At 41.5% G+C, this 24,818-nt stretch overlaps 2 protein-coding genes and 1 pseudogene across 2 annotated transcripts in view; all 3 read left to right on the top strand.

Moving 5' to 3' along the window:
• The window catches only part of LOC115204746 (mucin-5AC-like), a 30,107-nt gene extending 24,708 nt beyond the window's left edge, over nt 1–5,399 (top strand). The window contains exons 6-20 of the mRNA XM_029770458.1: nt 372–588; nt 683–808; nt 1,200–1,317; nt 1,417–1,555; nt 1,803–1,913; nt 2,006–2,075; nt 2,309–2,446; nt 2,550–2,714; nt 2,831–2,925; nt 3,154–3,280; nt 3,389–3,644; nt 3,818–3,870; nt 4,150–4,250; nt 5,048–5,199; nt 5,279–5,399. Of these exons, the coding sequence (XP_029626318.1) occupies nt 372–588; nt 683–808; nt 1,200–1,317; nt 1,417–1,555; nt 1,803–1,913; nt 2,006–2,075; nt 2,309–2,446; nt 2,550–2,714; nt 2,831–2,925; nt 3,154–3,280; nt 3,389–3,644; nt 3,818–3,870; nt 4,150–4,250; nt 5,048–5,199; nt 5,279–5,399 (1,989 nt within the window). The remainder of the gene's footprint in view (nt 1–371; nt 589–682; nt 809–1,199; nt 1,318–1,416; nt 1,556–1,802; nt 1,914–2,005; nt 2,076–2,308; nt 2,447–2,549; nt 2,715–2,830; nt 2,926–3,153; nt 3,281–3,388; nt 3,645–3,817; nt 3,871–4,149; nt 4,251–5,047; nt 5,200–5,278) is intronic.
• Nucleotides 5,400–6,327: 928 nt separating this feature from the next.
• On the top strand, nt 6,328–8,917 carry LOC115203194 (mucin-5B-like; annotated as a pseudogene).
• A 2,684-nt stretch (nt 8,918–11,601) lies between these two features.
• LOC115204745 (intestinal mucin-like protein) lies at nt 11,602–18,657 on the top strand. The gene is made up of 20 exons (XM_029770457.1): nt 11,602–11,773; nt 12,201–12,362; nt 12,491–12,726; nt 12,869–13,040; nt 13,290–13,537; nt 13,761–13,944; nt 14,032–14,221; nt 14,408–14,586; nt 14,680–14,749; nt 14,841–14,971; nt 15,321–15,355; nt 15,647–15,815; nt 15,965–16,063; nt 16,184–16,224; nt 16,515–16,637; nt 16,885–16,983; nt 17,225–17,353; nt 17,658–17,697; nt 17,848–17,971; nt 18,269–18,657. The coding sequence occupies exons 1-20, from the start codon at nt 11,602–11,604 to the stop codon at nt 18,474–18,476; spliced, it is 2,811 nt and encodes a 936-aa protein (XP_029626317.1). The 3' UTR covers nt 18,477–18,657.
• The last annotated feature ends 6,161 nt before the right edge of the window (nt 18,658–24,818 follow it).

Here is a 24,818-nt window from a genome sequence, read left to right as displayed (position 1 = left end):
TACCACGAGCCCGTCCTCCCCAATTAAGTTGCCACCAATCTCCTGTGGTCCTAATTTGTTCTCCAAATCATAAAACATTTTAGAAAAAGGCTTATTGCAGTTACCCTCACAAGGTGAAGTACTGAAAGATAGTGAAAACAGGGATGTCAATAATTTTCACCCCTACCTTTCTGAGATGTTTTTTTGTATTACTTTTTAAACAAAATCTCTTTCTAGAAGCAATCGTATTAATATAAAATAATATATTTTACCAAATTTGCTTCGCATTTATTTTATACAGTAATTTCTGCTAGTCTTTATCAAGGTGTCAATCATTTCAGACTCCACTGTATATGTCCTAATTATAACATCTGTCTGTTTTTGTTTGATAGAAACCAGTTTGTGAGCAGTTGCTCTCCGGTCCTGCCTTCAGCAGCTGTAAGGACTTATTGGCCATTGACTCATTTGTTGAGGCCTGTGTATCTGACCTGTGCCACTGTGATAACAGCACCAAGTCCTTCTGCCTGTGCAACACTATCTCAGAGTACTCCCGCCAGTGTGTTCATGCAGGCGGGAAGCCCAAGCAATGGAGGAGTGAACAGTTCTGCTGTAAGCATGCCCTTACTCCCCGTATCAACATTCAAATCGCACATTGGTTAGTTGCAATAGTGTACTCATATTTTGACATAACCTATCTTTGCAGATAAGACATGCCCCTTCAACATGGAGTACAAGGAGTGTGGAAACCCCTGTGTTGACACCTGCTCCAACCCTGAGAGAGGCCAGCTGTGTGAGGAACACTGCTCAGATGGCTGCTTTTGTCCTCCAGGTAGGCAGACATATTTAAACATTCTCTGAACATCCTCTTCTTCAAAGAGATGTTATAAAAATCCATTGGAATGGAGCAGACTGTATACTGATAGAATGCAAAGTAATTGATTCCATATTGTGGACTGGACTATGTTACGTTACAAAGGCAATTACAAGTTTGGTGTTTTGTAATGGCCAGGTATATTATCTGATTCATGTGGTATTTAGTTCCTGACACAAGAACAAGCCAGTTGATCAGAATATATCATGGAGTTTCAGAAATTGTCTGTCGAGACAGAAAAATACTTTGAATTCAGATTTTGGAGTAAAACAAAAGACATAGTGTTGCCTTTGTAGGGCAGTATGTTGGGATGGAGACATAATAAACACATGTATGCTCTCACCCAAAGGAACCGTTTTTGATGACGTCAACAAGAATGGTTGTATCGCCTTGAGTCAATGCTCCTGCCGCCACAATGGAAAAACCTACGCACCCGGAGAGTCTTATTCAAGCACTTGTAAAGATTGGTAAGAAAACCAGGCTAAGAATTCTGGCTTGAGACAAAAAGTTATTCCAGGGGTGATAATTTGTAAGTTCCATTGAATAATTTATATTTTGCCCTTAAGCTCCTGTGTTGGTGGTCAGTGGAAGTGTGTGGACAAGGACTGTCCTGGCACCTGTGCTGTGGAGGGTGGATCCCACATCAACACCTATGATGGAAAAACCTACACCTTCCATGGGGACTGCTCTTATGTTCTGACTAAGGTAAATATACAGTTTCCTCATCAAAGCTCTGTGTGCATGAATCTCATTCACATAAAATACATTTTGAAACGTGCAACCTTCTTTGTAGTTATTATGTCTGTATTACAGCTTTGCCTCCATCTTCTTTACTTTTCTTCTGATATATCCAGTTTTTATGATGAAAATTGTAATATAGAAAAGGGCTCTCCAACCATGTTCCCGGAGTGCTACCGCCCTGTATGTTTTGACTAAATTATGTTTTTTTCAGGACTGTGATGGGATGCAATTCACTGTACTGGGGGATCTGGTGCAGTGTGGGCTTTCTGACAGTGAGACTTGTCTAAAGGCTGTTACCCTGTCCCTCTCAGAAGGAGCCACTGTAAGTATTCTTTGACTGGCATGCTATCAGCCTTTGACTGCAGTAAATGTTTTTGAATAACATGAATAAGCATATGGTTAAACTCTACGCAGGTGATCAACATACAACCCAATGGAAAAGCCTTTGTAAATGGAATCTATTCTCAGCTGCCCTTTTCTGCTGGTAAGTTACAGTTGTACAATAAACATACAGTACAATCAATGTAGTCATGACTAGGCATACATGAAACGTGTGTCCTACAGTTAAAGCACATCATTGTATGGGGAATACATCATGATAAAGGGGAATGTTGTGATGGTGATGCAGCTTTATCATTCAACACTGACACATATTTTACTTAATAACATCATAATGCTGAATCTTACTCCTTCCTCTTCCCACTTTGTTCCTTATAGCTGGAGTAACTATTTTCAGAGCCTCCTCATTTTTCATCATCATCCAGACCACCTTTGGCCTCCAGTTGGAAATCCAACTCTCACCAATAATGCAGGTCTATATTGCTGCAAGCACCGTTTGGCAGCAGAGAACTTGCGGTATGTCTCATCATCCGTTGACCAACCACCACAGTCCACTGAGGTGTTCATGTTCTGGGAATTATTTATTTTCCCTGTATATAAATACATGTTCACCCTACAGGTCTTTGTGGAAACTTCAACAACAACCAAGGAGATGATTTCAAGGTCCTGAGTGGAGTGACTGAGGGCACAGCCATTGGTTTTGCAAACACCTGGAAAACACGAGCCAGCTGCCCAGACATCAAGAGTAGCTTTGAAAGCCCCTGCAGTTTAAGTCTTGACAATGGTATCTGCATGGTTTATCACCTTTCCATGTCTGTGTTAATTGTTATGGAGAATGGTGCAAGTGTTTCTTAAAGTTGGCCTAACTAATTCCTGTGGTTTATTTTTTCACTATTTCAGAGAAGTATGCCAAGCACTGGTGCTCTCAGCTGGCTGATCCTAAAGGGTTGTTTGCTCCATGCCACACAGCAATAAGCCCAGACATGTACAAAGAAGTGAGACCATTTCACCATACTATTCATTTCAGACAGTTTCCTGAGCATAACTAATATACAAATTTATGTAACGTGATGCCAGCTGTTATGGGGAAATTGAGAATTACGTTGCTTGCTGTTAGGTATTGTTTATCTGCACAGAATTTGTGCATATTATGCACACACAATTAATTAAAACTATTGTACAGTATGATATGGATGCTGTTGTGACTGTGGTTTTCTATTCAGAACTGCATGTATGACAGCTGTAACTGTGAGAAGAGTGAGGACTGCATGTGTGCTGCCGTCTCCTCTTATGTCCACGCTTGTGCTGCCGAAGGTATCCAGCTCAGCGGCTGGAGAGACACTATCTGCAGTGAGTGACCATCACACCATAATACCTAAGAAGATGTGTCAATTGTGGGAGAATAAGATACAAATATTGAAAATATTTACATCAAACACTAATTGTTGCCATCCCCAGACAAATACTCCACCTCGTGCCCTAGCACCATGGTCTACAGCTACAGCATAAAAAACAGTGATCGCTCCTGCCGCTGCTACAGCGACTCTGACTTTACCTGTTCAATCACCTTCGAGTCTGTGGATGGGTGTGTCTGTTCTGAGGGAACCTACCTGGATGATGAGGGCAAGTGTGTTCCACCAGCCAGCTGCCCTTGTTATTACAAGGGCTCAGTGGTGTCCCCTGGAGAGGTCATCAGCAAGGATGGAACCATGTGGTATGGACCGAGTTATTTACTTACCTATACTCAAGCTGTATATCAATGTAATTCACTACACATTTTATTTCAAAGGAATATTTTGGGGACTTTATGAACCAAGAGCCTTGGGCCTTGCTTTCCTGTAGTGAGCATAGGGACATTCAAGTACCATTAACACCATTTTATTTCAGCACCTGCAAGGAGGGAAAACTCCGTTGCATTGGAGATTCACCCGATCAGCCATGTAAGTTTATGTATATAAATTGTCAAAACAACTCACAATTTTGAGCTATTGTACTGTGCCAGGCAACACTGAATTTGAAATAAGTAAAAAAAATGAATGGCACTCTTCCAAATCCTATATACAGATATAGTGTGTGGTAATAGTATGCTATTGGCAACAGAACCAGGCTATGTGCATGTTGAAATATTATCTCTCCGTCCTAGTACACACTTTACAGAGCATATTGATTTTGTGAAAGACACAACAGTCATGATACATGAATTCCCTTTATTTTCACAGCATGTGTTGCACCAATGGTTTTCTTCAACTGCTCCAATGCAAGCCCAGGAGTGAGAGGGTTAGAGTGTCAGAAGAGCTGCAACATTCTGGATATGGCCTGTGTAAGTCCCCTATTCACCTCGCCTCCAGTCCATTCCGCACAGCGGATATACGCCTGCGTACAAAACATTAAGAACACCTTCCTAATATTGATATTAATACACAATCCGTCTCAATTGTCTCAAGGCTTGAAAATCCTTCTTTAACCTGTCTCCCCCTCTTCATCTAAACTGATTGAAGTGGATTTAACAAGTGACATCAATAAGGGATCAATGCTTTCAACTGGATTCCCCTGGTCAGTCTATGTCATGGAGAGAGCAGGTGTTCTTAATGTTTTCTACACTCAGTGTATAGTCATATTGCCCATAGGATTGTGAATAAAAATTTAGTGTAAAATATAAACTTTTTTTATTTTTATATTGGTACTGTTAACATACAGTTAACCTCATCTCCAAGCTATTGCGCACAGAACATATAAGCATGGTACATCAACAATTTAATTTTGTCCTTAGTGGGAGTGACTATATAATTCCATGGGAGTTTCTTTATTGAGTAAAGTATTTGTCATCATTTAATTTGAGCGAATCACACGACTGCGAGGCGTAGCTCTGTGCTTGTGGTGCGCTAGTGTATGGGGGAGGGTTAGGGGGAAGGGGTTGTGGGAGATGATTGGTTGGTAGATTAAGCTGAATAAGCCATGGCTATGCCCTGGGAGTTTCTCCTGGTCTTTCTGTGTTGGCTAATGGCTAATGAAGGCCAAGTTTGACCTTTTTGTCTACCAGATTGTTCACACATTTGGGCGGAAATTAACACAATTTTTACACAGCAGATTTTCAAATCAATCATTTTCACTTTACAGATCAGCACAGAGTGCATATCAGGCTGTATGTGTCCCTCTGGACTGGTATCCGATGGAAAAGGAGGCTGCATCAAGCCAGACCTTTGTCCTTGTTCTCACAATGGAGCTACTTACCAACCAGGAGACAGCATCAAGGTCGACTGCAATACCTGGTAAGATTATCTTGCCTCAATTGGGGGTTTTAAACCAATTAAGACTTCAGTCTGATATATCTGTTTTTGCCACTTTCAGCACTTGTAAAGACAGAAAATGGCAGTGCACAACTAACCTGTGCCATGGAACCTGTGCCATTTATGGAGATGGACACTACATTACTTTTGATGGGAAACGATTCACTTTTGATGGAGACTGAATACACACTTACAAAGGTATGCTTGCAGGGTTTCTTGATAGTCTAAGTAATCAACACCAGTATTATTTGATTTATTGGTCAAGTATTAATACATGCTGAACAATAAGGGTTTGTGTTAATTGTTTTAAGGTATATACTGTAAGTGTTTCTGGGGAGTCTGAAAAGCAATATTTGAAAATGTTTGGCCATGATCTGCTGTAGCTTTGTAGATGTTGCTGTAGCATTCCCAACAAGCTGAACCTTTTCACTATTTCAGTGATTGACTTACAGCATGTGTGGTTGGAGATAATGTGCCATCCACCAAAATACTATGTTGGCTGTTGTTAATAAATGTATTACTGAAATTGTCGCTACCTTAAACAGGACTACTGTGAGAACAACAATGCCAATGGCAGCTTCAGAGTCATCACTGAGAACATCCCTTGTGGAACAACAGGCACCACCTGCTCCAAGGCCATTAAGCTCTTCCTGGGGGTAACTAGATTCCTGCTTTCTGCCTGGCACATACCACCATTACTGAAGCCAAGACTACTACTGTTCATGGATAGAGTACATACCTACATACACATTTTAGTCATTTAGCAGATGTTTTTATCCAGAGCGACTTACAGTAGTGACTGCATACATTTCATACATTTTTCTTTCCCCCCCCCGTACTGGTCCCCTGTGGGAATCGAACCCACAACCCTGGCGTTGCAAACACCATGCTCTACCAACTGAGCCACACAAGACCCCGTACACACATACATACATACATGCATACATACTATAAAGCACACTATGTACACATAAATTAAAGCTTCATGAGGCTTGGCAAAAAATGAACATTATGGCATACATTATAACATAATGAGTAATTAGATAAATTAATATCTTAACTGTATACTCAAACTATTTTTTTAATCTCTTTCAGAACAGTGAATTAATTCTGACAGAAGGGAACTACCAAGTCATTGAGAGAAATACAGGGGAGGCGGTTCCTTACCAGATTCGCACAATGGGCATCTACCTTGTGATTGAAGCCAATAATGGTTTGATTCTCATGTGGGACAGGAAAACAAGCATGTTCATCAAACTGAACCCACAGTTCAAGGTACATTTCAACTTTGATTGGATGACAAATTAGATATTAAAATATTGTTATAGTATTCCATCAACTGATAAGCTGATGGAAGTCTGTTATGACTCCTTTTTATCATTCAACTGAATCTTTTTCTATGTCCTCTTCAGGGACATGTCTGTGGTCTGTGTGGAAACTATGATGGCAACGCAAACAATGACTTCACTACCAGGAGCCAGGCAGTTGTTGTCAATTCTCTCGACTTTGGAAACAGCTGGAAAGTCTCTGCAAGCTGCCCCGATGCAAAGAGCAAAAGGAGCCCCTGTACTGCCAACCCTTACAGGCAGTCTTGGTCACAGAAGCAGTGCAGCATCATACAGAGCAAAGTTTTCACAGACTGCCATTCTAAAGTAGGTTTAGACTTTAGTCGTTCACTGAATGTTTTGGAATTTGATATGATCATGTTGACCTAATCATGTTCTCCAATTAGGTGGACCCCTCTCCTTTCTACGATGCTTGTGTGACAGACTCATGTGCTTGTGACAGTGGTGGAGACTGTGAGTGTTTCTGTACTGCTGTGGCAGCTTATGCAGAGGCCTGTAATGAAGCTGGAGCCTGCATAGCCTGGAGAAGCCCACAAATCTGCCGTGAGTTTCTAAATGTTCAATTCATTTAAGTGCTGACAGTTTAAACCGAATTGAAGATAATACTTACAGAGAGCTTTTGTCCACCACATACAGCACTGTTCTGTGATTACTACAACCCCCCCTGGAGAATGTGAGTGGCACTACAAGGCATGTGGAGCTCAGTGTATGAAGACCTGCAGGAATCCCTCTGGGAGCTGCTCAACTCAGATACCACCCCTTGAAGGTACAGTAGACATTCATTTAGGATATATTTTGGGTAACAACAATTTTCTATAACAGGTACTTAGTATTTCTTTAATGTTAAAGCTAGAGTCCTTAATTGAAACAATAACAAAGTGGCCACCTCGCCTTTGTTTAGGTAAAAAGCTGAGGGAGGTCTCAGGAGCTATGGATGCAAGGGCTGACAATTCATGACATAAAAATTATTGTTTTAACCATGTTTTGAGGCTATACAGTGTTTGATTTCATTTGTTTTGTTTCCAAACATTGGGGTAAAACAAGTGTATATTTTAGGTTCTTATGGCCCACGACAGTTGAACCAAGTTCAGGAGGCATTTATAAGTTATATTCTTCAAGAATTAATGGGAATATAGTATTCATTTATACGTCAAAAAATTGCTTTAGTGACAAAGGATTCTAGCTTTAAATTACTATCAATTTTATCAGAACGGAATTGGCAATGTGAAAGAAATGCAGGGTACATCTTTTACCAAACCATGCTAACTGAAAAGTGATCCAGCAAGTATATGGCTCAGCTTGATAGTAAAGAGTTTGTGTACCTGGTGTTGTAATTATACTGTACATACATGGTATAACTACAGTATGAACTTGATCTCTAGAGAACTTGATCTGTAGTCTATTCATTTATTTTGTCTTTTTGTTGGACTATTCCAGTTTTACAATCGTCAAGTATTTAGAAGAAGAACTGTCTGAGGTCATTTTAGATATTCTTACTTTTTCACTCCCTTTCTATTCACTGTGTTTCTTCACCATATCCCTCTATCAATAAATAGCTTTTTTATCATTAATATTTGAAAATGTTTCTTCTTCTTTAGGTTGCTATCCAAAATGTCCTCCTGCTCAACCCTTCTTTGATGAAGCTATAATGAAGTGTGTGGAGAAGGAGCAGTGTGGCTGCTATGGCAGAGATGGAAAACACTACAATAATGGAGAAAAAGTACCGACCACAGAAAACTGCCAGACATGGTATGTCTTTAGTAACACAGAGACTCTTGGTCTTGGCTAAAATTGTGAACACTGTAACTGTGATTGAGTGTCAAGTAGGAAACTAAGTAGAATTGTAAATGTTTCTTTTTCCAAAGCTATTGTAATTCCGTGACAGTGGACTGCAAATATGATGAACAAGGTATGAATGCATCCCTCAACAAAAACAGATTAATAATGTTTTCAACATTCCAGTATGCTAAAATATATCTTATCCTTTCAGCTTGCACTTGCACCTACAATGGGAACAAATACCCCTATGGGCATATCATATATGATACAACAGATGGACATAGGAGCTGTATGACAGCAGTTTGTGGGAAGAATGGAACCATTCACAGGGACATGTACCTATGTTCAGCTACAACTCCAATACCTTCTACTCTATCTACGATTGTCCCTACCTCTACATCATCCTCTACAGTGACAACAAATGTTTTCACTTTCTCAACACCAACACCAACTGGTGGGTACCTGATACTGAGGCTTGAGGGACTAGTGACTAGTATGACTTGGTTATATATCAGAGTAGGCTGAGGATGGGAGGATGGCTCATAATAATGAGTCAGAAAGAGTAAATGGAATGGTCTCAAACACATGGAAATCAGGTGTTTGTGTTTGAGACCATTCCATTGATTCCGTTCCAGTTATTACTATGAGCCCATTCACTCTGTTTAAAGTTCCACCAGCCACCATTGTTGCATATGAAGTGTAAAAACTACAGCAAGTATCTCTTGCAATCAAAATGGCTGAAGACATTGCTAATTCGGCACCTTCATTAGATTGTGTTACATTATCACCACTTTAAAATAAGAAAAGGTATTTTCTATTTTTGTATTTAACTGACTAACTGTAATGTAACCCATGATTCTATAGCGCCAACCACAACTTCAACAGAGACAACAGTGTCTCCAACAACCTTTACTACTACATGTGGATATCCATGTGTGTGGTCACAATGGTTTGATACCACATTCCCTACACTTGGAACTCCAGGAGGAGACTCTGAAACCTACAACAACATAAGAGCAGAGGGACACGATATATGTGAGAAGCCAAGCAAGATTCAATGCAGAGCTGAGAAGTACCCAAATGTTAGCATAAGCCAAGTGGGCCAAGTGGTGCAGTGTAATGTAGCAGAAGGGTTGACTTGCAGAAATGAAGACCAGTCAGGCAAATTCCCACTGTGCTTTAACTACCAAGTTCGAGTCCTCTGCTGTGATGAAAATCTTTGCACATCTAAGTCTACAACCATTGCACCAACAACTACAATGCCACATGTTACAACAACAAACACAAACGCAACCACCTCCACTATATCAACAACCTCGTTGAATACAAATCCCCCAAACTGCACAGTTTGTGAGTGGTCACCTTGGTATAATGTGGACTATCCTCAATTTGGTCCTGGGGGTGGCGATAATGAATCAATTAAAAAGATTCTAGAATCTGGAAAACATATTTGTGAAAAACCAGTGGATGTCATGTGCCAAGCAGTGCGATATCCAGGGGTCCCATTGTCTGAATTAGGACAGGATGTAGAATGTAATACAAAGGTTGGACTAATATGCCAGAACAAAGATCAAGGCATTCCTCCAATATGCCTTGACTATGAAATTAAGGTGAAGTGTTGTAAGACTGTGAAATGTCAAACTACAACACCAGAAACTACAACAAGATCTACTGTCACACCTACAACAATGTCAACATCCATATTAACTACATTAACAAGTAAACCAACGACAATCACTACTCCTCCAACCTCAACTCAACCTCTAACAACAACTACAACTCCTACCACTACTCCAACACCCAATACCACAATCTTAACATCGACTGCTCCACCTACCACATCAACAACAGTTCCTCCCACCACTACTCCTACACCCTCTACTACAATCTTAACATCAACAGCTCCATCTACAACAAAAACAACAACTCTGCCTTCCACCACAACTCCAACCTCTACTCCTGCATCAACCTCAACAGGAGAATCAACCTACCAGTGCAGTGGTGAAGAAAGTTGTGTGTGGTCAGACTGGATCAACCTTGGTCAGCCAACGTCTGGCTCTGAAGGTGGAGATAATGAATCCATTAAGAACATCATTGCTGCTGGTTATCACATTTGCTCAGCTCCAGAGGCAGTTGAATGTAGAGCAAAACAATACCCTGGACTTCAGATCTCTCAGCTTGTCCAAGTCGTGACTTGCAATCCATCCGTTGGACTGATTTGTGACAACAATAAGCAAGGTCTTCAGCAAAAGTGCTTTGATTACGAGATCCGAGTGAAATGTTGCCAATGTGGACCCACAACACCCATCCCAACCACAACTATAACAACAACAACAGTTCCTCCCACCACTACTCCTACACCCTCTAATACAATCTTAACATCAACAGCTCCATCTACAACAAAAACAACAACTCTGCCTTCCACCACAACTCCAACCTCTACTCCTGCATTAACCTCAAAAGGAGAATCAACTACCCAGTGCAGTGGTGAAGAAAGTTGTGTGTGGTCAGACTGGATCAACCTTGGTCAGCCAACGTCTGGCTCTGAAGGTGGAGATAATGAATCCATTAAGAACATAATTGCTGCTGGTTATCACATTTGCTCAGCTCCAGAGGCAGTTGAATGTAGAGCAAAACAATACCCTGGACTTCAGATCTCTCAGCTTGGCCAAGACGTGACTTGCAATCCATCCGTTGGACTGATTTGTGACAACAATAAGCAAGGTCTTCAGCAAAAGTGCTTTGATTACGAGATCCGAGTGAAATGTTGCCAATGTGGACCCACAACACCCATCCCAACCACAACTACAACAACAACAACAGTTCCTCCCACCACTACTCCTACAACCTCTACTACAATCTTAACATCAACAGCTCCATCTACAACAAAAACAACAACTCTGCCTTCTACCACAACTCCAACCTCTACTCCTGCATCAACCTCAACAGGAGAATCAACTACCCAGTGCAGTGGTGAAGAAAGTTGTGTGTGGTCAGACTGGATCAACCTTGGTCAGCCAACGTCTGGCTCTGAAGGTGGAGATAATGAATCCATTAAGAACATCATTGCTGCTGGTTATCACATTTGCTCAGCTCCAGAGGCAGTTGAATGTAGAGCAAAACAATACCCTGGACTTCAGATCTCTCAGCTTGGCCAAGACGTGACTTGCAATCCATCCGTTGGACTGATTTGTGACAACAATAAGCAAGGGCTTCAGCAAAAGTGCTTTGATTACGAGATCCGAGTGAAATGTTGCCAATGTGGACCCACAACACCCATCCCAACCACAACTACAACAACAACAACAACAACAACAACAGTTCCTCCCACCACTACTCCTACACCCTCTACTACATTCTTAACATCAACAGCTCCATCTACAACAAAAACAACAACTCTGCCTTCCACCACAACTCCAACCTCTACTCCTGCATCAACCTCAACAGGAGAATCAACTACCCAGTGCAGTGGTGAAGAAAGTTGTGTGTGGTCAGACTGGATCAACCTTGGTCAGCCAACGTCTGGCTCTGAAGGTGGAGATAATGAATCCATTAAGAACATCATTGCTGCTGGTTATCACATTTGCTCAGCTCCAGAGGCAGTTGAATGTAGAGCAAAACAATACCCTGGACTTCAGATCTCTCAGCTTGGCCAAGACGTGACTTGCAATCCATCTGTTGGACTGATTTGTGACAACAATAAGCAAGGGCTTCAGCAAAAGTGCTTTGATTACGAGATCAGAGTGAAATGTTGCCAATGTGGACCCACAACACCCATCCCAACCACAACTACAACAACAACAACAGTTCCTCCCACCACTACTCCTACACCCTCTACTGCAACCTTAACATCAACAGCTCCATCTACAACAAAAACAACAACTCTGCCACCCACAACTACTATTATTCCTACAACTCCTTTTGCTGTAACAACTGGTGGATCAACAAAACCAAGGATTACACCCACATTTCCCCTTAATTGTTCTTCTTGCCATTACAATCATACTGACTTCCCCATTGGTAAGTTTTTATTTTACACCGTTTCACATTTGAAACATTTTGTATATTGCCATTAGTAATGTTCAATTTGTATTGAATTATACTCGTTAAATTGGTGCAAAATGTAAATCTCCTCAATATATTTTCAGGTTCAATTATTTATAATATCTCTGACCATGATGGATGGTGCTACATTGCTATCTGCAACAAGAAGTGCCAAGTAGATACCCATCCTGATTGTAATCCAAATACCCCAGTTACTACTACTACACCAACCACTACACTGCTCCCAACAACAACAATACCACATACAACAGAAAGACCAACCACCACCCCAAAATATCCATCTGAGAAAAACTGTGACCATGAACTTCCTCCAAGACGGGTATTTGCTCTTCTATAGATAATAACCTTTTTGGAAACATTCCATAGGAATTATTATTTACAAAAGGGTGATTATATATAAAAAATAATTGTATGATTTTATAGACATTTCCTGTAAGCCTAATACTTTTCTGTGTTTGTAGAATGGTGACAGCTGGATACATAACCAGTGCACCAACGGAACATGCGCCAACGGGAAAGTTATTTATGAGCATGTACATTGTGAGACTCCGAAGCCTATTGCATGTGAAAATAACTATCCTCCAATCAAAGTGTATGACGAATCTGGATGCTGTTTCCACTATGAGTGTCAATGTAAGTTTACCCCCCCCCCAAGAAAAATATATACGTTTATTCTTTGTGTCATAAAATCCACTTTAGCTATTGATTTTAGTTCAAAATTATTCTTACTCTTTGACTTGTTTAGGTTTATCTAATAGTTACCAGCAGTAATTGTATATGAATGTCTAACATTGGAAACATTTCAGCACAGCACTATTCATTTAGCATAAAACATTCCACATCCGTGTCCTTTTAAATGCTAATCATTCTCTTCTTACAAAGGTATCTGCTATGGTTGGGGAGACCCTCACTATGTCACCTTTGATGGAACATACTATGGCTTCCAAGGAAATTGTTCTTACGTCTTGGTCAAAGAAATCCTGCCAAAGTACAACTTCAGTGTTGTAATCGACAATTACTATTGTGATGCCCCAGATGGACTTTCCTGTCCTCAGTCTCTGACAATTTATTATCAATCTTATGAGATATTCATGACCAAGAAGGACGTAGATGGAGTTTTCACAAGTCTGGTAATTAAAATATCTTAAATATTTTGTGTTCAAGACATTTTCATTCCTTTTCATTTAAGAGGGATTTGCTTTTTGATTAGCTTAGATATTGATTAGCTTCCATTTAAGATTGATAGAATTCCTTTATGTATTAGATATAGGATACAGTTCTAGAATACTATTGGGTATGCAAATATTGAATTATTGTAACCATTTTGTCCATCTCTTAATATTTTTGTCTTAGATTTATGTAAACCAGCAACGCATCATCCCAGCATATGAGACCAAGGACTTCCGCATCACAGACAACGGAATTGAGACCCTTTTAGTCATACCAGCAATTAATGCCAAGGTGTCTTTCACTGGTCTTATGTTTAGCATATACCTGCCCTGGGACAAGTTCAGTGGCAACACTGAGGGACAGTGTGGTGGGTACAGGTGTTTTATGGCCACTCTGTTACCATGATTACCCCATGATGTCTCATTGTCTAACGATGGTTTTCAATCTTATTCAGGTACATGTGACAACAACCGGACAGATGACTGCCGCTTGCCAAATGGGACTATTGATTCATCTTGTCCTGACATGGCACACCAATGGCATGTTGCTGACCACAATAACAGTCAGTGCACACCACCACCAGAGCCGACACCAACACAACCACCAGGCTGCAATCCACCCATTTGTCATCTCATTCAAAGCAAGTAAGTAGCAATTAGTATTCACAATAAATCTCCTCTGTAGTATCGATAACCTCTCAATCAGAATAATCTCAGTGCGAACAATAACTTGACATACTAAAACACAGCAATCATTTGACAAAGCCTGATGACAAAACAAAGTGAATGAACATATTTAAGTATCTAACTGAAGTGTGGTATATTTTTAAGGGTCTTTGAGAGTTGCCATAAGATAATCCCCTACGAGCCATTCATTGTGGCATGTATCTTTGATGCGTGTTATATGGATGATGTTACCATTGGCTGCACCAGCTTGCAGACCTATGCTGATGCATGTGCACAAGCAGGAGTCTGTATTGAGTGGAGAAATTATACAAATGGACAATGTGGTAAGTAGGTCACTCCTCAAGATCATAAAGCTCAGATAGCCTCTCTATGATGTAGCTTATTGGTTATTAACCTTTTTATCTCACCCGCTACAGACTTCACATGCGAGAAACCCAAGGTTTATAATGCCTGCGGTCCACAAGTTGAACCAACCTGTAATGCCTGGTATGTATAATGCTGTTGTTGTTCAGTGGATGGGTATAATGATGGAGAAAAGTCTCTCAGCTACTGAAACTTTTTTTGAATGTCTCTGCAGGTACAATTTCAAATTCATCCAGACTCAAAATGAGTTCAGTGTCATGGGAGATATACAATTGGAGGGATGTTATTGTCCCCCTGGTACCACTCTTATGAGTTCCAGCTCAAACTACTGTATCCCCAGCTGTGGTAAGAATGGTCAAATAACAGCATTGTATAATGAGTGTGTGGTGATTTACAGTATGGTGTTGTGATAGTAGCTACATCCTGCTGACCTTCACTTTGGGAAGCACAAAGTGTTAATTGTTCGTTGCTACTGTAGTGGTCTTTTGAAAGCTGGTTTAGCTTTTGTGGTAAAAAATGTTTTACCACAGCATTTTTCACAGATACTTCAATGGTGTGGGTTTTGGTTTATATTGATTTTATATAGATTTTATCAAGTGCTTCCGGTACATACAGCACATTATCAAAACGACCTAGTGGAATGTACTTCAATGACTTCGTTTTTTAATGTATATTTTTCTCTTTGGTTCACCAGATATTTGCCCGTTGCCAAATGGAGAATGGAAAGAGGTAAAATAGTTAGAATTTCACTCACAGGTTTTAGCAGGGAAGAGAAACTATTAATTAATGACATACACATCATGTAGGTAGTCACATGTGGATAGTTCACTTTTGCCAATCCTGTATAATAATGTGTGCAATAGTAATAATATATAATAATTTTTTATTACATTTCTATAGCGCTTTTCATAGAACCTCAAAATGCTTCTGTAATTTATGATTCCACACACTGAATGATTGAACTTTGTACTGGTAGTGTCCAAACAAACCTTAGTTTGCTTAAATTGTTCCTCATTGCAGGCTAATGCGACCTGGGTGAGCAACTGCCAGGAGTGTGTTTGTGACCCGTACAGTCTGGAAATCCAATGCCAGCCTGTGGCATGCCAACATCAGCCTCCTCTCACCTGTGATCAGGAGGGCCAAGTTAAGGTCGTAGAAACTGTTGACTGTTGTCAAAAGGACATATGCAGTGAGTGACTTGTTTGGATATTGTCCGCTATATGGGGGCTTTGCAACATCTCTGTAAAAACATTAACATTTTTGGTGATTACCTAATATATCCAACCACTGTGGCCATTTGCATAGATTTTAAAACAATCGTTTTTTCTTTCCAAACAGAGTGTGATGTCACACGATGCTCTACTTCCAAGATAACTTGTCCAGTCGGATTCGAGACAGATGCAACTATGGGAGTCTGCTGCCTAACTTATCAATGCGGTGAGTATACATCTGCATGTGCTTGAGTGTGCGTGTACATATGCATGCGTGTGCATATCCTAGAAATCCCAACATGTTAGTTGCAGTATTGAATTATTATCCATGTTCTTTGCCCCACAGTGCCAATGGATGTCTGTGTGTTTAACAACACTGAATATCAGGTGAGAATGCATTCTATGCTATGTTCATTTTGGCCAGTCCCACCACGTCTACACTATCAACAATTTTGAACTTAATTCATAAAAAAGGACAACGTTTTTTTACTTTTATACATTAATAAAAAATGAAGTCAAACTAAACAAATTAAAACCCTCCATTAAGCAATTATAGGCATCTATCCAGGTGCCAAATATATTTTTTTGTCAATCCTTTTATGAGATTAGACACACATTAGGTAGTACACATAAAGTGTCTCAATTTATACATTTTACATTGCATTTTCTCATTCCAGCCTGGTGCCAATGTTCCTGAGGACAAGTGTAAGAATTGTGTGTGTGGTGACAGTGTGGATGCCCAAACGCATCTACATATCATTGAGTGTCAACCTACTGAATGTGACACTCACTGCCAACAGGTAATTGATCTCCATTGACACATCGACACCCTTTGGCCTCATTAAGTAATTCAACAAACTTAGTGTAATGTGAGTTCTTATCCATGTCAAAATATTATAATAACACTGATTCCTCTGTGTCCACTATTGGGCTACTACTGGATAAGTGTAAATACTAGTGAGTTACCAGGATCACACATTGGTATAAGAGAGATCATGTGCACATCATAAAGGTTTTCTCCTCTCTGGTCTGTCTTCTTCCTTTCAGGGCTATGATTATCAAGCCGTTCCTGGTCAGTGTTGTGGGAAGTGTGTACAGACAAGCTGTGTGGTTATGCTGCCAGATAACACCACACACACTATTCAGGTAAAATAGCATCAAGCCGCATTATTGATCTCTCACAGATTCACAAATTGCATTTTTTTTTTTTTTTACAATTCGTAAAACATATCAGTCCTATTTCACTTGATTATTTAAAAACCCCAACATGTAATTTTACTGTAGTAATAAAGTGTTGTGCAAAATAACTATCTTAGCAATGATACAATATATCTTACATCATTTGAAGAATATCCTGTTGATATCATTCATATTCTCACCTCTACAGCCTGGTTCTGTCTGGATACCATCTGGAGACAAGTGTCTCAAGTATGAGTGCGTAAAGATTATGGACAAACTCATCCCAATCCAGGCTAAGACTGTGTGCCCTGACTTCTACCCAGAAGACTGCATACCCGTGAGTTACAATAAACATCTCGCAAATGATCTGGGTCTGGGAAACTGGCTCATTTAAAAACAACTGGACAATGTGCAAAATCATTTCGTGAAATACAGTTTAAACATGCCCAGTCACTCAGACCAAGGCCTGTTGCTTAATATAGTATGCCTACTGTGTATTTATGTGAGGTTATTGACACCTGTTGCTTAAAGTGAACAATGCAAGAACACTGCACAGAAAAACATGTGGAGACAGTTTGGTAAACGCTACGTCAGTGACATAAAAATGTTCTTGTTTTTTCTTCCATTTTCTTGTTTTTAAGGGAACTGAAGTTGTTGCTCCAGATGGTTGCTGCCATGTCTGTGAGTATCTTTTTAACACTATCCTTTTTGATAGACATTTGTAAATCATTCTTGCCTTTTATCATGCATTGGAAAAAGTGTTTTAGCTATTGCCATGGTCCTCAGGATGATTAACATTAATTCATTTGAAAATGTCACTTTTGTGTGCAGGTATTCCAAAAACTAAGCAATGCAACGTGACAAAGGGCAAAGTGTACCTGGACAGCAATGGCTGCAAGTCTGCAAACAAGGTGGAAGTGACAACATGCGGTGGATCCTGTGTCACCTATGCTATGTGAGTATTTTGATCATTAACACTAACACATTATTCCTCCCAATAAAACAGAATTGGGCTGCCTGGCTAAATGCAATCTACAAATTATATTTTCAATAATATGTTATGTAACAATGGCTGTGTTTACAAAGGCAGCCTAATTCTGATATTTTTCCCAATTATTGGCAAATGAGCTCATCTGATTGGTCAAAAGATCAGAATTAGGCAGCTTGTGTAAACGCAGCCAATGTTATATAATTACAACTGCTACCATCAGTACTTCCACATAATGACATCGCCTCTCCTTTCTGTTTTCAGGTATTCTCTTGAGGCCAACATGATGGAGCGCTCTTGTACCTGCTGTCGGGAAGAATCCACCACCAAGAAGGAAGTGGAGATGATCTGCCCAGACGGGTCAAAGTTCAACCACTCCTACATCCACATCAATAAATGTGGCTGCCAGAGGACAGAGTGCGTGACCCCGGAGGCGACCCAGGTCACAAGGTCACGACGCAGGAAAAGATGAATGACTCTCCACTGCCATCCCGTTACTGCTTAGATTAGTTTTCTTTTCATGTTCAATTTGTTCACTTTCCTGCAAAGTAATCTGCTAAACGTAGGAGAAATAGTTTCAGCTTCTTATTCAATTTTTATTTTATTTTAGCCATTCAAAATACATAAATAAAGTTGGCAATAGGCTATGCATATATACCGCGTTCTTGTTTTCATTCCTTTTGAAATTCTGTTGAGAAATATTTGATTGCAGACACCCAGATCAACAATGGCTTATCCTCTTCCAGACAAACAACCACAATTCAAAGTGTCAAACACTTTTTTTTATTTTGAGATGGTAATCGGAAGGCTGCTGGTTTCAAATCCCTGTCACCACTTCCTACTGTTGTCCTTGAGCAATGCACTTAGTTAACCTCTACATATCTCCAGGGGCAGCACTGTGGCTGGCCCTGTGCTCCTCCCTATACAGTACTAAAGACACATTTTCCACTTTGATGGACTAATAAAGTAATAAACTATTTGTCCTAACTCATCTCTCATATTAAATGTCCAGGCAATAATTGTCCTTTGGCTTCACCGAAAATGAAAATCAGATAATTTCATTTTAACTGTACCAAGTGTACAAAGTACAAAATGTACAAAATGCAAAGGGAAATACATGGGGCATGTGTGATTATATGAAACAAAGGGAAGTACATGGGACATGTGTGATTATATAAAACAAACACAGTATTATTATGCACTTAAACAATTTCTTTCAAATGATTTTGATCGTGTTTGTCAAACTGCGTGAACAGAAATGGGAAGGTTCCCACCTGAGTTGGAGGGAATTATAGAACTCTTTTGCTATTATAACCAGTCCTCTGTTACAGATTACTTACAGTATCTTACTGATGTTGTAGCTTCACAACAATCAGACAAAAAAGGGATCAATAGACTCATTCAAATCATAACTAATATTGCAGAAAAGAGCACTCTGCCTGCTTTATAGCATGATCATGTTATACTGACTTGTCTACAACTGGCACAACAAGTGTTGGTGTCTAAAGGGACATTTTGCTGACAGCTTTTGGTTAGTTGAGGCTTCAATGGCTCTTTAAAATGAGAAATACTCTCTACAGTTTCTTGAAACTCTTCACCTGAAACAGAATGATGGATAATGGAATAATGGGCCCTTCAATAGACCACCACAGTCAAGGCACTTGACAAACATAAAATCGATTTCATTCAAAGTCAGTGTAGTGCCAATTGCTTTGGACAGGACATGACAGATACTTAGAAGATTATGCCTTGAGGTGCCATAGTGTCACAGTGGATTAGATATGCATTTAAATTGGAATTAGATCAATAATTGTATTGACTCTGAATCAACATTGAAAGTTCCACCTAAGAAGGTAAACAACCTTCCTGTGAGATAAAAAGTATTCAGTAGAACAGGTAGGATCTACTTAATAGGGACCCCACTGCCCAAAGGCCATAATACTAGGACTGTTTATTAGTTTTACCCAGCTCCAGGCACTGTATACTTGCTGCCAAGTCATCAAAAAAGGAACTCTGAGCTCACAGAAAGTGGGTCATATGTGTGACATAATTAGACCAGGGACAGTAAAATACCCATGCAATAATTTAATGGTCAAATAAATAAGCTAATGTATTTTTTATTTTTTTATTAAACATACAGAAGTGTTGTTGGGGAACTTCTCTTTACTAGCCTATATAGCCAATAACAGTAAACATATGTAGCTCAACTATGTGCTCCACACAGGATAGTTCATTATGATTCATTTCTCCCACTCTATTCAACATGTTTTAATATTACACTTACTTTTACATAAAGGTTCCTGTATCAACCTACCTCAATCTAACCTGTAGTTACAATTAACATTAAGCTGTCACCCATAAATCCTCACAGTTTGTTTCAGTTATTCAGAGTGCTCATCAACTTGCTCTGTATGATATTACTTCTGTATGCTGAATTGAGTTCTCTCAACCTCAATCTATTTACCCAGAGCTTGTGTAATAATGGTTCTATACAAAAACCAAGTATAGCTATGACGATAGATGAGCCAAATACACAACCCGGAGCTGCTAAAATCATCAAACATCGTTGAAGCCTTTGGGTAAGGTGGAGCCGCACACAGCCTCTAGCAAGACCTAGGTGGGGATGCGTGGGGAAGGATGGATAGGCTATTCAGTGAAGGCTTTGTTAGGAAAGAAACCACCTGGGGTGTAGACACAAGGGCATATGCCATAGCCTAGGCAGTGTGAAAGACATTGAAAGGTTGGGCCAATTATCAGTCATAAATCAGTCAATAGCATTTTGGAAGAGCGCCCGGTAGTGAGGTTTAAGCTCTGTCTGAATTCCAGATTGACCACTATGAATATTCCATTGTGAAATGTAAAGATGGGTCAGATACAAAAAGTACTAACCTGCAAACCTGCAACAGATTCTTCCCTTTAGCAGATGAATGTAGACAAGATCATATACAGATATGATCATTTCACACATAGGTCGGCTCTGTCAGCAATGGATCATAAAATTCCTGTTAGGCAAGTTAGATGATTGACTTAATAAGAAAAGGCAATTCTTCAACAAATGTTAATCAACTGACAGTACAATATTTCATGTCATGTTACATTTATAGAAGGAAAACCAAGCAGGATTTGGCTTGGTTTGAACACAGAACTGCTAAAATGAAGGAAACACCAACATAAAGTGTCTTAATAGGGCATTGGGCCACCGTGAGCTGCCAGAACCGCTTCAATGCACCTTGGCATAGATTTTACAAGTGTCTGGAACTTTATTGGAGGGATGCAACAACATTTCTATCATACCAAATTCCATAATTTGGTGTTTTGTTGATGGTAGTGTAAAGCACTGTCTCAGGCTCCACTCTAGAATCTCCCACAAATGCTCAATTGGGTTGAGATCTGTTGACTGACACACACACACACACATACACACATGACCTTAAGCATGGTGGAATGTTAATTGCTTAATTAACTCAGGAACCATTCCTTTTTGGAAGCACCTGATTTCAATATACTTTGTGTCCCTCATTTACTCAAGTGTTTCCCTTATTTTGGCAGTTACCTCCACAATGGTGATAAAATAAATTAGTGTCAATGTAAAGTGAAATATAGAAAGGTATTGTCACGCCCACTCCCGCTCTCCCGCTCCGGTGCTCGACATCGTCGGTTTACCACCACCGGTCCTGGCAACCCATCATTACGCACACCTGGACTTCATCACTACCTTGATTACTTCCCCTTTATCTAGCACTCTGTAGCCTCACTCATCATTCAGTATTGGTTTTATTTTCTTGTCTAGACACTGGTCTTGTTTTACATCATGCCATGGTCCTTATTATTAAACTCACCAACTGCACCTGCTTCCTGACTCCCTGTATATCCATTACAGAATACTGCCTCAGCAAATGGAAGCAGCAGGTAATCAAGACCTCTCCCAGATGGTCGGCAAACAGGGACACCTACTTCGCCAACGCCATGACCAGATGGCGCCACTGGGGATGGCTATGGATGAGGTCCTCCATGTTCTTCAACGCCTTGACATTACCCAAGGGGCGTCACCTCCAACTAGCGGAGGATTATCTACCACGAGTCGATTCAGCGAGCCACTACGCCAGCCTATCCATCAGTCCGCCCAGGTCAGCGATGGCCGATTGTCCCTCCCGGACAAATATGACGGGACTCCATCTAAATCCTGTGGCTTACTATTCCAGTGCTCCCTCTATATCGGCCATCAGATGGGAGCCCCCACCACCGAGAGGTCCAAGGTTGCCATGGTTATTTCCCTGTTGACCGGACGGGTGTTGGAGTGGGCTACGACCATCTGGGAGAAGATGAGCTGGGTTCCTATGAGAGGTTCATGGCTCTGTTCAGGGATGTCTTCGATCATCCACTGGAGGGTAGAGAGGGGGGTGAGCTCCTACTCCAACTACAGCAGGATGGCCAGATCGCTGTGGAGTACACCCTCGCTGTGGAGTACACCCTGGAATGAGCCACCGCTCCACACCCTATTCGGAACAGGACTGCGCAAAGAGGTCCAGACAGAGTTGGCCTGCCAAGACGACACACTCTCCTTGGATGCATTCATCATGATGGCCAGCCGTCTGGATAACCTCCTTTGGGAGCATCGATACCTCCATTGCCTCTCTCCTTCCTCCATTGACCATTCTGTGTCAGAGCCTGAACCAATGGAGGTAGGGGCATACGCCTCCCCGCTGCTGAGTGACACTGTCGGAGACAGCTTTGGGTCTGTCCCTATTACGGTCAGGAGGGGCACTGGCTTCAACGGTGTCCGGTATGTTCCAACCCGGGGTTCACAAGAGCAGAGGGACAGCCCCGTGATCATCTGTCTCCTGGGTTAGGAGTGAGTATTCCATCACTTTCTGCCAAACCCTTTCTAGTATTGATTTCACTGGCTGCCTGTCCCTTGTGTGTTGTTTCTACAGCTCCAGTGGACTCCGGTGCTGCAGGGAATTTTATGGACCAGGCCCTTGCCTCCTCCCTGAACATCACCTCATATCTGCTTTCCTCTCCTTTTCCGGTTCAAGTGCTGGATCGTGGACCACTGGGATCCGGGACTATCACACACATCACAGCACCACTCACCCTCACCGATGACCTGCTTTCCCTTCCCCTGTGGATCCAAGTCGGTCGAGAGTCCTGTGGTTGCCCTTCAGCCCAACATCCCAGAGGTATACCAAGACCTGCGGGAGGTTTTCTCCAAGACCTGTGCCATCTATCTCCCTCCTCATTGCCCCTAGGACTGTGCCGTTGATCTGCATGCAAGCTCTGCGCCTCCGTGCAGCCGCATCTACCCTCTGTCGGTGGCTGAAACCAAGGCTATGGAGGAGTACATCCATGAGGCTCCAACAGGGTTTCATTCGCAGTCCTTCTTTTTCATGGCCAAGAAGGATGGAGGGTTATGCCCATGCATTGATTACAGAGGTCTGAATTCCATCACCACAAAGTACCGCTACCCTCTCCCGTTAGTGCTGGCCACAATTGAACAACTCTTTACCAAATTGGACCTGCGGAGTGCCTACAATCTTATATGCATTCAGGAGGAGGATGAATGGAAAATTACTTTCAGCACAATGTCTGGTCACTACGAGTACTTTGTGATGCCTTATGGATTAGCCAATGCTTTGTCAGTGTTCCAGGCATTCGTCAACGAGGTGTTCTGGGACATGCTCGGACGCCGGGGGGTCGTGTATATTGATGACATCCTGGTCTACTCGGCTAACTTGGAGGATCACATCGCTCAAGTCCAAGTAGTCCTGGAACACCTCCTGGCCAACCACCTGTATGTCAAAGCGAAGTGCCAATTCCATCAGGAGGCTGTCTCCTTTTTGGGTTGCCAGATCGGCCTGCAAGGAGTGGTGGATGGTAAGAAGGTCACCGCTGTCAGGTCATGGCCAGTCCTAACCACCATAAAGGGGTTACAATGGATTTTGGGGTATGCCAACTTCTACCGCCGTTTCATTAACTTTAGCTCTATCACCTCTCCTCAAGGGTGGTCCCTGTAAGTTGGGGTGGAGTAATGCAGCCAATGAAACCTTCCACCTACTGAAGGTATGCTTCACCTCGGCCCCGTTGCTCAAAAACCCAGAACGTACGCTGCCCTTCGTGGTGGAGGTGGACGCTTCAGAAGTGGATGTGGGGGCTGTCCTGTCCCAACGACAAGGTAATCCACAGAAATTGTATCCATGTGCATATTACTCAAAGAAACTGTCTCTTGCAAAGAGGAACTATGATGTCGGAGATCGGGACCACCTGGCGGTGAAGTTGGCATTAGAGGAGTGGAGACACTGGCTGGAGGGCGCCAAGGATTTCTCATCCTCACTGACCATCGGAACCTGGAGTACATACGGACAGCGAGGCGCCTGAACCCGCGACAAGCAAGGTGGGTTCTTTTCTTCACTAGAGTTGACTTCACATACTGCCCAGCTTCACAGAACACCATAGCCAATGCCCTGTCCCTTCTCTACGATTCGGGAGAGGTTTTTGTCCTGAGTGCACCCATAATTCCGCCCTCTTGAGTCCTAGGCCCCATGCTCTGGGACATAGATGTAGACATTCGCCAGGCCTTGGAAATGGAACCCGCACCTGCTACCTATCCTCCTGTGTTCCCACAGGGATAATTGATCGGCTGTGGACCTGGGCGCACACAGCTGTCGTCGTGGACATCCAGGTATCACCCGCACTATTCAATCTCTCGAAAGTACTGGTGGCACACCTTGGTGCAGAACATCACTCGCTATGTCAACTCCTGTTCCATATGTGCCCAAACTAAATCTCCCAGTCATGCCCTGATGGGTTTCACCTG

This window comes from Salmo trutta, chromosome 12, assembly GCF_901001165.1.
Source record: "Salmo trutta chromosome 12, fSalTru1.1, whole genome shotgun sequence".
NCBI lineage: Eukaryota > Metazoa > Chordata > Actinopteri > Salmoniformes > Salmonidae > Salmo > Salmo trutta.
Note: the sequence above shows the minus strand (reverse complement) of the source record. Positions and strands in the feature narration are given on the sequence as shown.

What these genes read in the sequence shown, in the direction of transcription:
- LOC115204745 (XM_029770457.1), top strand. Translation starts at nt 11,602, where the DNA reads ATGTGGACCCACAACACCCATCCCAACCACAACTACAACAACAACAAC. An exon ending in TTATACAAATGGACAATGTG is followed by an intron (nt 14,587 to 14,679) that starts GTAAGTAGGTCA and finishes CACCCGCTACAG; the next exon opens with ACTTCACATGCGAGAAACCC. An exon ending in AGATGGTTGCTGCCATGTCT is followed by an intron (nt 17,698 to 17,847) that starts GTGAGTATCTTT and finishes TTTTGTGTGCAG; the next exon opens with GTATTCCAAAAACTAAGCAA.